General features: G+C 56.2%; 1 protein-coding gene across 3 annotated transcripts in view; it reads right to left on the reverse strand.

The window, feature by feature from the left end:
• The window catches only part of EEFSEC (eukaryotic elongation factor, selenocysteine-tRNA specific), a 146,521-nt gene that overhangs the window by 79,919 nt on the left and 50,327 nt on the right, over positions 1–16,275 (reverse strand). For all 3 annotated transcript variants that reach the window (XM_072941988.1, XM_072941990.1, XM_072941989.1), the window contains exon 2: positions 5,820–6,027. In XM_072941988.1, coding sequence (XP_072798089.1) covers positions 5,820–6,027 — 208 coding nt within the window. The remainder of the gene's footprint in view (positions 1–5,819; positions 6,028–16,275) is intronic.

Genomic DNA, 16,275 nt, shown 5'->3' on the forward strand with positions numbered 1-16,275 from the left:
GACTCTGCGAGCCAGGGCCCAGCCCCGAGCCAGGCCCGGCACACTGCATCCTCCTGCAATACTCTGAGCCCGGGGAGGGTAAAAGCACACACTGAGAATTCCAGCGACTAACCGTAAAGCTTTTGGAAATTCAATTATTGTTTATCCAAAGCCTTTGGGGCAACGTATTGTGACAAAACAGAATGCATGTTGGGCTGGGTGTCTGGCTCTTTCCCAGGCTCAGGAGAAGCCGGCCTTGCTGATCTCCTGAACATGCACACATTGGGGCATCCGGGCTCCCCCAGCCCCTGGGGGACAAGAGGCCCTCCTGCCTTGGGCTTCAGATCAGGTTCTAGGAGCACAAGTGGCTCTGACCAGGAAGAGCCCTGAGGTCAGCCCCGCAGCTCAGCAGAGCAGGAGGGGCCGCCCGGAGCGCATCCCAGCACGGCCCCTGCCACTGGACTCCACGCAGCTGAGCTGGGGTACCTCACCACGAGGGCCAGGCCTGGCTCAGGGCTGGGCTGACTGTGCATGCAGGCTGGCCTTCGCAACCACAAGCACAACCTCAGATCAGTAGAAAAAGAAAAAAAAAGCACGCATGCACACAGGTGTGTCCGTACGTGAGACTCACGTAAAAGACATAAAGAAGCAGGGCAAGTGTTAGGTTTTGAGAAGCAGAATTCAAAAAGCAGCATTTAAAAAACAGTGATACTTACTTTGCCTTAGTTTTCTCATCAGTCGAGGCAGGGGCAAGACCCTGGGGGAGCCGGGAGGACCTGACTGTGCGGGAAGCCCCAGCCCAGGGTCAAGCGCTCAGTAGTGCTCCACGCCACAGCCCCCACCATGTACCAGACTCCCTCATCCAAACACTGAGGCTGACATCAGCCCCCCTGTCTCCAGGGAAGAACCACCAGCTCAGAGAGAGACGCTGAGCTGCCCGAGACCACAGCCTGGACACTGCAGAGCTGGCGTGGACGCACACCCTGTGTGGGTCTGCGGGCCGCAGCCAGGTCCAGGGGCTTGGCATCCCACCCCGCCCCAGACAGCCTTGGCTAAAACAGAAACAAGGAAACAGAGAGTGTTTAAAGGCAGGAGGAGACACAGGGACGTCTGGGGGAAAGAGGCATCAAGGATGCTGTCAGACAGTAACATTTAGTGCAAAAGTGAACGGAAGAGCCTAGAACACAGAGCAACGGCAGCGCTGTGATAACCACCCCCTCAAATCACGCGCGCGGGGGTGGGGGGGAGACCGACAGGGAGCCGAGGGAAAAGCACTTCAATCTGATGCATCGGGAAGACTGTGGGTACATTTTTATCTTCTATTTTCATTTCTGTTTACATTGATAAATGCTTATGCAAGAGTAATTTTAAATGCTTTCAGAGATAATGAAATCAGAAAGAAAAACAAAGCGTTTGACTACATAAAAATTAGAAACCTCTGCACGTCAAAAAAAAAAACTAAAATGGAAAGACAAACAAGTACTAGAGACTTATTTGTTGGAAACATGATCGGCAAAGGGTTAATTAGTAACAACGTCTTTATTGATATGAAACCCTGCTAAGAAGCAGAGAGAAAGCATCAAACTGTCCAGAGGCCGACAGACAGAACACGCGGGCCCGATTAACACACAGAAACTCAGCTGTTTACCGCACTTAAGGGGACACGCTCAAGCGCACCAACAATTAAAGAGCCACATGTATTACAGCAAGAGTAAAACACCATTGCAGCCCAACTGCTCCAAGCATACTTCTAAATTAGAGACTGGAGCTCACTGCTGGCCCTGTGAGCGACGGACGAGGGCATGGAGACACAGCGGAGGTCCCAGGCTCCTGCCCTTTGCCCCGGTGACTGCACAGCTGGGGCCCTCTCAAGAGGGAACACTGAAAACACAAAGTTCAGTGGTGCTCAGAGATGGTCACCAGGATCATTCATTTACAAGAAGGAAAACTTCAGCTGCTCCCAAGGGTCAACAGCAGAGTGATGGTTACACGAATAACTGCTCTACAAAAGGTAAGGAATACAAGCAGAAACCCAAGGCATAAACACCTCATGGCTGCAGCTACACGTTGGGGGCACCAAGCCCAGTGAGGCTGGAGGTGCGAGGTCAGCACACAAAGATCAGCTGTGTTTCTATACACCCGCAAAACAATCTGAAATGGAAACGGAGAAAGGAATTGCATTTCTAATGGCACCTAACAGAATTAAATACGTAGGAATAAGTCTAAGGATATGAAAGACTTAGATACCCACAACTACAAGGCCTGGATGAAAGAAGTTTTAAAAGATCTAAACACATGGAAAGACACCTGTGTCAATGGACTGGAAGACTTACTCCTGTTAAGAGGTCCATATGCCCAAAGCCCTGTTAAAATTCCACAGCCATTTTTTGCTGAAATGGAAAAGCATATTTAGATGGGAATTGCAAGGAGCCTCAAATAGCCAAAACCACCTTGAAAAAGAAGCAGAAAGGTGGAGGACTCAGCTTCCTGACTTTGAAACTGTCTATGAAGGGACCTGAAACACGTGGCACGGTACCAGCATAGGACACAGAGCAGCAGAACCCACGAGTATCTGGTCCACTGACGTTTGACAAGGACAAAAGGGAAAAGAGACCTTTCAGCACACGGTGCTAGGAAAACTGGACGTCCACATGCCAAAGGACGAGGTCGAGCCCTTAACATACGCCATACACAGAAACGAAAGTGGACCAAAGACCTAAACCTAAGAGCCAACACAAGAACATTTTTAGGAAAAAAAATGGGGGAAAAGTATCATAACAATGGACTTGCCAACAATTTCATAAATGTGACACCAAAAGCACAGTCAAAGAAAAGAAAAAATAAAGAAATTGGGTTTCATCCAAATTAAGAACTTTTGTGCATCGAGGATTGTGCACAATCGAAAAAAGTGAAAAGACAACCTGCAGAACGGAAGAAAACTCCTGCAAATGCCGTGCCCGACACGGGGGGATCCCGGAGTGCCCACGGCCCCCGCGCCGGACACGGGGGGATCCCGGAGTGCCCACGGCCCCCGCGCCCGACACGGGGGGGGGCCAGAGTGCCCACGGCCCCCGCGCCGGACACGGGGGGATCCCGGAGTGCCCACGGCCCCCGCGCCCGACACGGGGGGGGGGTCCCGGAGTGCCCACGGCCCCCGCGCCCGACACGGGAGGATCCCGGAGTGCCCACGGCCCCCGCGCCCGACACGGGGGGGTCCCGGAGTGCCCACGGCCCCCGCGCCCGACACGGGGGGGTCCCAGAGTGCCCACGGCCCCCGCGCCCGACACGAGGGGGTCCCAGAGTGCCCACAGCTCCTGCAGCTCAGGAGTGACAAACCCCCCCGGTTAAAAAATGGACAGAGGCCTCAACAGACATTTCTCCCAAGAAGACACACAGAGATGGCCCACAAGCACATGAAGAGATGCCCAACATCAGTCCCAGGGAGACGCAGAGCAAGACCACAGCGAGATACCACTTCCCTCCCGGCATGGCCGCGTAAGGAAAACCAGCGCTGGCGAGGAGGTGGAGAAGGTGGAACCCTAACGCGCTGCCCATGGGGACGCAAAGGGTGCAGCCTCTGTGGGAGACAGCGGCGAGCCTCCTCAGAAAGTCAAACACAGAGTTGCCACGGGGCCAGCAACTCCACTCCGAGGTACATACCCAAAGGAATTGAGGCAGGGACCTGATTAGACATTAATACACCCATGTTCTCAGCAGCATGTTCACAACAGCCAAAAGAAAACAATGCAAGTGCCCATCAACAGATGAATGGATAAACAAAACACGGCCTACGCACACAGCAGCACATGGCCTGGCTGTGAGGAGGAGTGAGCCTCCGGCACGGATGGACCCAAAGCACCAGACTCAGCGAAAGGAACCTGACCAGGAGGCCACACGCTGTGCGGTTCCGTTCGTGCGGGTCCCCTGGTCAGGCAAGTTCACAGTGACAGACAGCAAAGCAGAGGTTACCAGGGCCCGGGGGACGGCGAGGTGGGGAGACGTCATTCGGTGGGGCAGCGTTTATGTTCGGAATCATGAAAAAGCTTGAGGTGAGACAGTGGTGCACACAGCTTTGCGGATGTATCTAACGCCGCCGTATCACATTTACAAACGGTTAAAATAATAAACATTCTGTTACGTATATTTTACTGCAATTTTTGAACGTGGAAGACAGGGTGGGCGTGATGCTATGTGTGCTGAAAAGACGGGAGGGAAATAAACGGAAAGGCTGGCAGCTGCGGCTCTGAGAAGCCTTTGGGCGCCTCCTGCTCCTTTTAACCTCTTCCGTTTCCAAAGTTTCTTTCCATTGCTCTTTGGATAGAAAAAAGTAAGTTTATTGTTTTTAACACCTTTCAGGTTTTAGTACCACATCGTTTGGCAGCCCAAATTTCTCCTCTCTAGAGAGAAAGTGCCTTCAAATTCAGACCAGCATTTACAAAGGATTCAGCTCGCAAGGGACCATAAGAAAAGGAAAGAGTCACTTAAAATGAGTCAAAGAAGTTCTCTGCTGCAGGAGGTAACAGCTTGTGTCCCTCTGCAAGGCGACTCGCCTGGCCCGGCCCGGGGCCCACGAAGGACAGCGCAGCAGGGCGCCAGTGCTGTCCTCACCCCAGCCCTCCACCGGCCCCCAGCGCTGAATGAGGAGAGAAGAGGTTTCTAAGGCCCTGAGAGGGCCAGCCTCCTCTGGACGTGTCACAAGGGCTGTGATGTGACCTCCAACTAATAAATTAAAATAGGAATAGTAATTCAAACATGTAAGTGAGAATGCTCCTTAAACTTAACTAAGCAAAGTAGTTAATATTAATTTACCCTTAACTGTATCCTAAGCCCTTTCCAGAAGGTCCTGTTTACAGCAAAGGCACCGACACTGTGCTGGGTTTCCAGCGGGAGTCCCAAGGACCCGGGCTCCCCTTTCTGACAAGTAAACAAAATGGCAGGGAGACCAAACAACTCACTAAAAGGAAGATATAATTTTTTATCTTCCTTTTTAGTCTCATATCCACTTCTGCTGGGAATAACAGAGTCTGAATTCTTATGCAACACTTATCTAAATGTGTCGATTTTATCGGATTGATGAATTTTGCTAACAAAAGGCGGCGCTAGGAAATCTTTTATGACATATTTGGCCCATTCTCAGGGCTGAAGCTTTAATTTAACCAACTTGAGAATTCTGCGGGAGAGCTGCAGGTGTTAGATCTGGGGAAAACCATAAACGGGAAGGCCTATCAATCTTTATGACAGGGAAACAAAACCACTCTCCACTTGCTTGCCCTCCACAGGCAGAGAAGGAGAGGCGGTGGAGGCAGGGTGCTGCCAGGTCTGCAGGGCACAGGGAGGGAGTGCATCCCCTAGGGCCGTCTCTAGTGCAGAAGGAAGGCCCGGCCCGGGATGCAGCGAGGACCCGACAAATCACAAGGTCTGCTGACACCGCCTGCCCAGCAAGGCGGCTTCTTGCTTCTCCACCACGTCAGAACAAGCTGGGCCCATGGGCTCCTGAGCACCAGGCGGCTTTCCATCCTGTGGTCCCTGCACCCTCTTCGGCAGTACCGCCACCTTCCTGCCCCCCCGGACCTGTCCCCACAGAGCTATCACTCGGCAAGGCTGCCGGGCCTTCTGTCCCAGATCTCCCAGGTCACCACCCCCACCGCCCCCGTGCCTCCACTCGGAGCCACACTCCTGTGTGCCCCCCGCAGCCAGGAACCCCTCCCCTGCAGCCAGCCAGACCCGGCTCACCAGCGCTTGAAGCTGACCCTGTCCGCTCCCCTCCACCCCGGGTCAGCGAAGGGCGGCGCGCCCTGAGCCCTCCCATCCACACGGACCGCTCTCATCAGTGAACCTACTTGGTGTTCTCCAGGGTCTTCTGCATCTTCCTGGTCATCTTCTCAATGGCTGCCTGCCTCTTCCCCTCGGCCAGGAGGTCTGTTTTGTTCAGCACCACCACCAGCTTCTGGCAGGCGATCTGCCCGATCACCAGGCACTCGGCTGACTGCGTCTGCATCCCCTTGGTCACGTCGATGACCAGCATCATCAGGTCAATGATCTGGGCCCCTGTGAGAAGAGAGGCCCAGGTCAGAGAGGAAAGGGGGAGCTGACTGTGCAGGAAGCTCCCGACGCCCCAGGTCCAGCAAGACCAGCCCAGCCGAACCGTCAGGAAAAGAGCTGAACAAAGACCACAGCCTCCCGGGACCAGTTTTTTTTGGGGGGGGCACTTTGACTACGGGGTTTCACGGCACCCTCATAACCACCGGGAGATGGGGGTGACCCCACCTGGAGACGAGGGGACTGAGGCCCGCGGAAGACAGTGCTCGTGGCTGGGCTGCTGACCCCAAACCCCACGCCTCCCTGCTACCCAGTCCTACTGCTCCTTCCGCCCAGCCTAGGAAAGCTGGGTGGGAGAAAGCTCAGTGTTTGCGGAGGCCAGAGATACGGCCTTGACCAGACAGAGGAGGGGAGCGCTGGAAGAGTAAGGGGGCATCTCCCCCGCCGCCCGGGTGTCCACGCAGCACCAGATTTGGCTCTGGTCACCTCGCGCTGGGCCAGGTTGGTCTCCACACTCCCTCTGCCCTTTCTGTCCTTTGTGGAGGGCGGGGGCACATCCAAGGTTCAGTGACCTCAACACTGAGCACCATGTGTGCACTGTGCGTGTATGTATATGTACACACGTGTACTGTATGTGCATGTATATGCACTGCGTGCACGTGTGCACATTACGTGTGTTATGTACACACACTAGACTGCTCGCAGGGCCTGGATGCACAGCCGCCCCTGAGCCGAACCACGGCAGGTGGGCAGTTACAGAGCAGGGAAGGAGGGAAACCACGTTAGAAAGACTAACGTCAGCCAACGAACTGACTGTCCTTTTAAATGGGATTTGGAGTAGTTTTACCAAAAAAGGGGGTGGGCATTATTTGGGGGCTGCGGGAATATGCGAACATTCCCCTCATCACCCGCCCAGGAGTGGTTTTCAGAGCTAAGCCCCGCTGTGCTGAGACAGAAGACTGCTCTGAGAGTGACCTTCCCTCCTGACCCAGGCCTGGCACGGGGGAGGGGGCTCTTTGTGGCTCGTGCACTGTGTGCACTGCTCGGCCACCAGTCCCCACAGCCTAGTGAGCCCGATGAGGAAAGAGAGGCTCGGGGTCACAGGGTCACTTCTCCGGCTCACACGGCCAACTGGCACCGAAGGCCACCAGGAACCAGGTGCCTGACCCCCGCGCTAAAGGGTTAGGGCCTAAGAACAGCCCACCCATGAGGATGTGACCTCTCCCCGGGTCCCCCTGCCACAGACACACCTGGCACCAGTCACAGGGCTGTGTGGCAGGTCTTGGGGCAGGATGGGACAGCGCCTGAGGGGAGTGGGAGGAGGAGTGCCCTGGTCGCCAGCCTGTGGGCTGTTCTTCTGGAGATGGGAGAGCCCCCTTCCCAGCACGGTCCCGGCACCGGGCCTGGGCCCTCAGCCCTGGCAGGCGAAGCTGCGCCCACATGGCCAAGGCTACTCTCCTCCACGTGTGACTTACGGGCATTTTAAGAGTGACTCTCACTATCCAGGCTACCTCCCACATAACCCACACTATGACTGACCCCACCTTCCAGGTGAGGTTAGGTGACCACCCGGTCACTCAGCACACAGGTGGCAGAGAAGGGATCCTAACTCTGGTGCCTGTTCTCACCCTCGTGCCATATGGCCTGTCCTTCCGAACAGGGACCCTGCCCGGCCAATCTCCTCTCCCACAATCCTCACCCACCCTCCACTCGACCCTGGGACGAAGGCACGCCCACGTGAACGCTCACCCCTCCTTGCCTTGCTCCTCTCCGCCCAGACCCTCCCTCCCTCCCTCCCTGGCCCGGGTTTTCAGTATGTATTCGCAGCACCTGGCATAAGCCCCAGCTTGGGCACAGTTTCATCCACCTTTGCTGGACTGAATGCACAGGCGATAGCTCCTCACCTCCTCACTGGACAGGAGTCCGTTCTCGACTCTGAGCTTCAGTTTCCTACTGGTGCACAAAACTATGTGAGCGCCCCATCCTGGCCCAGAGACTGGAGGGGGAGGCTCGATTCTCCACGTATCTGCCCACTCACTTCTGATGCCCACTGGGATCCTGGGGATGGGTGAAACGGGGCTAACAGCCCAGAAAGATGGGTGCCGACGGGACCCAGGGCATCAGCTCCACCTGTGGCCTCCCTCCAGCCCCACGAGCCGCCTCTGTGGCCGGAAGCAGGCAGCTCTGCTCCAATCGGCCAGGCCGCAGCGCAGATCCACTGCGGCGCGGCCACTGGGGACTTCTAAGGGGACCAGAGGTCACAGCGACTTGACTGGCCCCGCTGGAAACTGGGGTCGGCACCAGGCACCACCCGAGCCCGGCAGTAACCCTCAGTCACTGCGTTTCTTCTTCATCAAACTTTGATCAGACAACAGGAAGTGACATAACTGGCCCGTCTTGTCATTTTCAAAATCCCTAGTATTTCCACAGAATGAATCAAACAGTGTCCTTCGCGATTCCCACGGACCCGGGTAGGAAGTCCCTCTGAGACTAGAGGGATGGAGTGGGTGGGAGCACAAGGCAAAGCCTCGCGGCGCACAAGCGACCCTCTATGTCCCCCCGTCTGCCGGGGCTTTTCATCTCACTGTGCCGACTCCAGGGGCCTTCGAGGGCTTGCAGAGTAATTGGAACAGGGTTAAAGGTTCGCAGTGCTTTTAAAAATTACAATTTCCAATTCTGTAGATTATATATCTTAATCATTTCAAAAATAAAAATAAAGAAAAACTTACAAAGGTCAGCGTTTAACAAAGTGTAAGTTATCTGTGAGCACAACTTTCCTTCTGGGACTGAAGGAGGATAAAAAAAATTGTTCAGAAATAACTTTCCAGCTGGAGAAACTGAGTATAAAACTGTAAACACATTTTAGTTGCCTCAAAATCAGACATTTAGTCTCAATTTGATTTTTAATCAAAAGCTATGGGAAGCCTAAGAAAGGCTTAAAAGATCAAATTTAAAAATGAAGAAAAAATACTCTTCACTGCAAACATTAAATGTTCAATGAACTATATAAATACATTGTTACCAAGAAAGCCGCGTCCTCCTGTTGTTACGACCATTTCTCAACACATGGGACCCCCGTGCGCTCAGCGTGCTGTGTCAGGGGTAAGGCAGAGGCGCCGGGGCGGCCGCGAGGGCACACGCGGTGACTCGGGGAGTGGGTGTGGGGAGCTCCTTCTCCAACACAGGAGCCTCCACGATGAGGCTGCCGGGACGGCTTCCTCCTGTGCCCGCAGACTCCCGGGGGCACGCACGGCGCTGTGCCATGCGCCTTCATCCCATTTTAACTGCACCTCAGCTGTGGTGTCACAGACGAGGAAACAAAGGCTCAGAGAGGTGAACAGACCAAGTCAAGGACAAGGAGCAGGACTCAGTGGAAGCAAAGTGAACTCAAGCCCACGGCTTTTTCCTGCAACAGTGCCCACGTCCGTAACTGCAGGGTCCTGTCTCTGGGTGGGGCTGGGGGCGGGCATGGGAGCTGCAGGGTCCTGTCCCTGGGTGGGGGTGGGGGCGGGCATGGGAGCTGCAGGGTCCTGTCCCTGGGTGGGGGTGGGGGCGGGCATGGGAGCTGCAGGGCAGGTGTCAGAGGCCCGGAAGAGGCAGTCCTCAGCCCAGGGCGGGGGTGGGAGGAGGCCTGGCCCCCACCCCCACCCTGGCCGCTCTCCTCGGGCCCCGCCCTTTACAGCAGGAGGAGGAAGAGGATGAGCAGCAGCAGCAGCAGCACAAACACTAACAGCCCCTCCCCCAAGTCCAGCAGGACATGTGAGCCCCTCTCGGGGGTCACTGGTACCTGCTGGCCAACAGCCTGGAGCACCGTGCCCCCAGGGTCAGGAAACCCTCACTGTCCTCCTTAGCCTGGCTGGCAAAGGGGCCCCCACAAACACCCTGCCGAACCCCACCAGACCAGCTGGGAGCCGCCTGGGCAGGACATCTGCACAGGCAGGGCCAGCATGTTCCCTGGGTGCACTCGCCTCGAAGCCTGGGGGGATGAGAAGCCACACCGAACGGGCCAGAGGAGGACAAGCTGCAGGTGCCCCCGGTCCCGTGGGTGCCAACTGACCCAGCACCCAGCACAGCCAGCGTGCTGCTGCACTGGCAGGACACCCCAAACAGCAGTCAAACCCAAGTGACAGGCACAAGCTGTCGGGAGCAGGGTGCGGGTGGCTCGTGGCTGGCTGCAGACTGGCAGGCTCTGGAAAGGGTACAAACGCATGGCCAACACTTCCAATCTGAGGCGGGTCACGCAAAAATCTTTACGAGCTGGCAGACGTGGCAACACCGGCCTGCGTCTGACATGGCCGAGGTGCAGCTGTGCCTGGAGAATAGCTCGCACCATTGCCCGGCTCCGCACGGCTCCCTGCTGCCCCATACCCTGGCGTCTGTGCTGCCAGCCCGGCTCCTGACAGGCACGTGAGCTTGTGAATTCTGCCTGACATGCGCCAGCCCTGCCCTCACCGCCTGCCTCAAGGAGGAGACTCTCCTGTTTTAATGAGAAGTTGGGTCTGCTCACACAGCAGTAAACAGCAGAGGCAGGGCTAGAACGCGGGGCGGACTGACACAGAACTCCTTCTCCTGCTGTTGCCAGCTTCCCCTCGGCCAGAGTCCTGCACCCCAGAGTCTCTGGAGGCCCTGTGGCGCCCCAAGAGCAGGTGGGAGAGGCCCCGAGGGCGGAAAGTGGAGGAGCAGACAGGGTGCAGAGGCAAACCTGCAGTGCCCCCAAGACAGCCCCACACCCGGGCGCCGTCCCTCAGGAGGGGACGGGGCCGCTCAGCACCACCGGAAGAGCCCAGGAGGACAGCTGGGTGACGTCAGCAGAGGAGGAACAGGAGAAACGACAGAGAGCCCGTGTCAGAGATGAGGGAACAGACAGCCTGGACCAGGCAGCAGGCAGAGAGGTGCTGGACCCCTACCAACAGGAGGAGAAGTCAGAGCCAGCCGACGCTGAGATGCAGCACAACACCTGCGGAGCTGAGGAGAGGGTGCTGGCCGCGGGGTCCTGGGTACGCAGCCGTCCTTCCTGTGCCTCACTGTCCCTGTCTGTAAGGTGATGCACGGACAGCGGGTACCCGTCCAGACAAAACTCAGCTTAGATCTCCACCCTGCACATCACACAAAAATCATTTCCAAATGGATCAACGTTTCAAATATAGACATTAAAGCCATAAAAGTACTGCAAGAAAACACATGAAAAACATTTTATAACCTTAAAGGTGAAAAACACCTTGGTAAGATACAAAACCCAGAGACAAATAAAAGGGAAAAAAGGGAAGACTGGCCATTTCAACATAAAAATCAAGCATTTCTGCATGGAAAAGAAATGTGGTAAATGCCAAAGGTGACTGGGAAGAGAAGCTCAAAACGTGCCGTCCACACAAAGGACATCCTCCGAACACTAAAACTGTCTCTTTAAATTGGTAAGAAAGAACTACAATCCCTCAAACAGGGAAACAGTAGCAACAGCATGAACTGCATCACCAGCGCCCAGGCACACGCCCGAGCACCTCCCGGAGCACCTCCTCTTGGCTCCTTAACGTTTAAAAAGTTCCTTTAAGTCGGCAACAAAGTGACAGTCCCATGAAAAGGGAAAGTATCAACAGCACCTCCCCTTGAGCGCAGGGACAGGGGACCCCGCCCCCCAGGGGCCAGGCCCCCAGCAAGCAGGGCCCACTGCATGGAGTCCTGGGAGGGCAGAGGACGCTAGCGTCCCGGGGAAGCAGCAGGACAGGCAGCCTGGGACTGCGCCCGGGGCAGGCGGGCTGCCATCCTAGCCAGGCTGTCAGGATGGGCCTCCGTGCGAGGAGGGACCTGAGCCAGGACTGGAGGGGCTGGCAGTTACCTCAAGGAGGAGCCGGCCGGGCAGGCAGCCGGGCAGGCAGCCGGGCAGGGCAGTCAGACTGGAAGCAGGGCAAAGAAAAGACACACAAGCAGCTCAGACTTATAACAAGATGCCCTCCTCACCAGCACAAGAAAAAGCGAAGTGAAGCTACACTGAGTCTCTGGTCTTCCCCTGGTGGGCTGACATAGCAACGCTGACCACAGCAGAAGGAGCCGGAGGAGCGAGGCCCGCCCGCCCCACACGGACTCCAGGGCCCTGGTGAGAGGAGGGAATCAGGCTAGGGACCCGGGAGAGGGGCGGGCAGCCCAGGGCAAGCACCACAGAGGCCAGGGCCTCCCACAGGACAGCTGACCTCACCACTGCCGCAGGGCAGTGGGGGACAGACAGCCCTGCCCCGGTGGGACGCGCTGGTAAAACCTCTTCCAAGGTCATTCTGATGACAGACATCAAAGGCAAAAATGCAGACTTCACAGAGGCCCAGGGAGGAGGCCTGCGCGCCTCACAGACGGAGAGCCCAGACCCGGACACACGTGGAGAGGCTCTCCCTCAGTCACACGGCCAGCAAGTGGGAGTCCGAATTCGAGCCCAGAGCAGGGTGTCGGCAAGGACTGTGCCGTCCGCAGAGCCCGCGGCCTGTGCTCCCTGCAGCCAAGGCAAGAAGGGTCAGGGAGCTGCCCCAGTGCAGCAGTGAGACCAGATGTCTTCGCCCGATGGAAATGCAGGGGACGTGGTCTCAACGGAAGCAAGAGGGACCTCAGGTGGATTTTTAAGAGAAATTTCTGAGCGGCAGGCTCACAAAGTAGGGGCTGGAGACCTGGAGACGTGATTAAAGAGCCCTTGGCTGGAGGTCTTGAGAGCAGCTGCGTCCTGCTTCAGGGAGGGAGGCGGAGTTACCCGGGGTCCCCATCCGTGGGGGCTATGACTTCTGCCACTACTACTATTGGCTTACGTGTGTTTAAATCCAGTCCCTTTCTAAACTCAAATGCATTTATGTTAAAAAGAACTTTACATGACAATAAATGCATTAAATTTGTATAAGTTAACAGAAAAGATAAATAAACCAACAAAGGAAAACAAGGCCATGCAACTTTATCAAATGCTGACTAGAGGTGAAGCTCTGGGCCTGGCCTGCTCTGTTAAGAAGAATCAGCAAAAGCCAGAAAAGGACACACTGGCCCTAACTCAAGGCTCTCTCATCCACCAAACTGAGGGACTGGAGAGGACCGGGAACGCACGACCTCCGGCCCTGCCAGGCGAGAGTGCTTACTGGCGGGCGCCAGGCACCGCCTCGCCCCATCTCCCCCCCGCCCCATCTCTCCGGCCCGCACTCGGAGGCCGTGGAGTAAACACCGTGCACGGCGCCTGCTGGGCGGCAGCACAGGTGGGTGGGCATCACTGGCGGCGGGAGGTGTCCACATCGCCTCGGGGCAGACGGCCGGAGGGCAGCCCCCAGCTCCTTCCCGGAACCGGGGGTTCGCGCCCACTCCTATAAGTTACGGCGTCGTCGTCCACCTGGGGTGATCTTTTTAGCTGACTTTGCACAACGCTGCAACTTCTGTTCAAGAGCGGTGAAAAGGAGCAGAAAATGGAATTTGAAATGTAGAAATAAAACAATTGTGGGCCATGAGCTGTAATTTGATTTCATGCTTTACAAGGAAATGAAAGAAGGCTTCCTTAAAATGCACGGTTTCTGCTCTCTGCCCCTCAGCCCCCTCCCCCCCTTAACCATTTTAGGATTTCCTCTCGCACTGAAGAGAAAATAGGATTGTGGAAAACGTTCAGCTCTCAAGTGTCACTGCCACTCAGGGGCCAGCTCAGTTTAATGTGAACTTCCCATTCTGGGTAAGAGGAAATTCTTCAATTAATAAACCGGGTGTGCGGAGGCCAGTCTTTAAGGTTTAATCAATTTCATCTGTACTTAGGATAAAAAGACTGACTATTCTACTTTTTTTTCTCGTTTTCCTTCTTTAAAAAAATAATAAAATGAATGCTTTATTTTAAATTCTTTGAGGTTCGTATCTCCTGTTTCAGGAAATATTGTCTATTTCATGCAGTGAGTGTGAACCCCCCTCCTTTTCTACTTTTGCTAAGAATCTTTTTTCAAAAATAACGAAATCATCCCCCGCCCTCATGGACTGTAGCAGCTTGGGAGAGGAGAGGAATTACACAGGGTTTTGGCAGACACCTTGCAGGGGCGGGGGGAGAGAGACAAATCACCAAATATGGATGCAACAGCTCCTTCTGGACAAAGCGCCGAGAGGTGGCCGTGGGAACGTAAATCACGCAGCAAACTTCCCCGGCAGTGCCGGCTGGGACCCAGACAACCGCCCCCAGGCCGGGCTCTGCCCCGTGGGGCGGCCATGGGCACAAGAACCTCAGAAGGGAACCAGGGCGCTCTCCCCAGCAGGACTCAGGAAACGTTTGGACTGGCCGACCAACCAGGAATAGCAGGGCTTCCCAGGACAGAGAGCTCCTGAATCTTTGTCATGCGGCCCCTGGACACGCGAGGTCCGCTCGGACTCGGGGCAGAGGTCCCGGTTAGGCCCCACGGTGGAGAACACAAGTCTGAGCCACGGGCTGCGTGTCTTTCCTTCGTCTATAGAAGGGAGACAGGGCCACTACTGACCATTTAGAAAGTTGTGTGATGCGCCTCGTGCGGCGCCTGGACCAAGATGTCCCCAGACCCACAGCAGACGGGGACCCACAGTCCAGGTCCTCCCAAGGCTTTTCCAAGGTGCCTTGGGGGAGATGCTACTTTTAAGTCAGTGTTTTTCACTAAAACTGAATCTAGGCCCTGTCGATGTGAGTTCCATTGTGAGAACGAGCAGGGGGGCCTCATGGTTCTGAAGAGCGGGTGCAATGATTGAGGGTCTGAACCTGGCTGGCCAAGATGCCGGTGACAATTCACCTCTGCACGAGAAACCTGGGCTCAGACAAGCACTGGACAGTGCCCAGGATGCAGTAAGCGCTCACTCGGGCAGAGGAGAGGGCAGGGGAGGGGGAGTCTGTCCAGGAGGCACCATGGCTGCAGCAGCTGGATTGAGGTGGCAGTGGAGCCTGAGCCAGCCCGGGTCTGCCCCATGAGGCCCATCTTTGTTCCATCAGGCCTCCTCCTTGAAGTGGCACCAAAGAGGATTTCTCTGGAGGACAGCAGCCTGTGATCCCAAGAGGAGCTCTGAAGGAAAAGGTTTGCAGCACACATGCCTTCCCTCCCACAGAGAGGAGCGAGGGGACGAGGACACATGGAAGGGGACGCACCCACAGCTTCGCAGGAGGTACACTGGCTCCCACCTCAGCTCCTGCTCCTGCGTGCTCAGGAGCCGTGGCTGCTGAGCCTCAGTGTCCCTGTCTGCAAAATGGGGATCACTGTGGCCTCCAGACCATGCAGGCAGACGGCACAGTCCAGGCCTGGCCCAGGAGGGCCACCGCGCTGCTGTTCTCACCAGCTCCAGTGCTGGACGCAGGCCTGTCCTGAGTGGAGACTGCGAGGAGCAGTGTCCCCAAATGTGAAAGCCCGCACGGCCTGCTGGGCCCTCAGGCAAGCGGCGGGCTTGGCACAAGACGGAACGTGAGACTTGAGGCAGCGGGCACTCCTGGGCCCCGGCTGGAGGGGGCAGTTCCTCCTCAGCTCCAGCCCACATGGCCAGGAAGGAATGTGGGCCTGGAGTTGCCAGATCTTCTGATTTTTCAAGAGAAGCCAAAAATCTGGACTATTGTATGAAATTTGCCAAGTTTTAAATGTTGACAAGCGATTCCAAAAAAATGTTTAAGCTGCGTGTCCCAAACAAAACACATCCACTGGCCAAAAGCAGCCTGTAGCTCCCAGTGTGAGGTCTCTGGAGGGGTTTTCTTGAGAAGAGGGGCTGGAGGAAGCAGAAGAAATGCCCACCTCTTTGGCGGTCACCTGTGAGTCAGAAGTGCATGAGGGATCAGTCTGCCCCCGTGACCCACATTGGGCCTTGACGGGGAGAGGACGGGAGACGCCAGGAGGGGTTCACCCTGGAGGAGGAGGGCGGTGGGCTCTTCAGCGTCACCAGGACCCAGAGCCTGCAGTGCCTAGGGCTCAGACAACCCTCAGCTCAGACCTGGCCCCTGCGGCCACCAGGGCCAAGACTCCCCTCCCCAGCCTCAGCCTCTTCCTGGCGGTGCCAGCTGCCCCACACCCGACGTTCTGGACAGAGGCCCTCGCCTCGTGCCGCTGTACAGCCGGGCCTGCTCCCTGTCTGCCTGGAGGAGAGGCTGGGGGGCAGTGCTGCCCCGAGAGCTCCGAGCAGGCTGCACACTGCCCTCCCCTGGGGGCTTCTCCCTGCAGTTCCAAGCATAGATTTCCACACCGAGTCTCAAAGTACTCCCAGGAGGTAGAAAGTCCGAGAATAACCTAAGACAATGATTTTCCTGGAAGAGAGAGGCACCAGGCTGGAATT

Source organism: Vicugna pacos, chromosome 17 (genome assembly GCF_048564905.1).
Source record: "Vicugna pacos chromosome 17, VicPac4, whole genome shotgun sequence".
NCBI classification, from domain to species: domain Eukaryota; kingdom Metazoa; phylum Chordata; class Mammalia; order Artiodactyla; family Camelidae; genus Vicugna; species Vicugna pacos.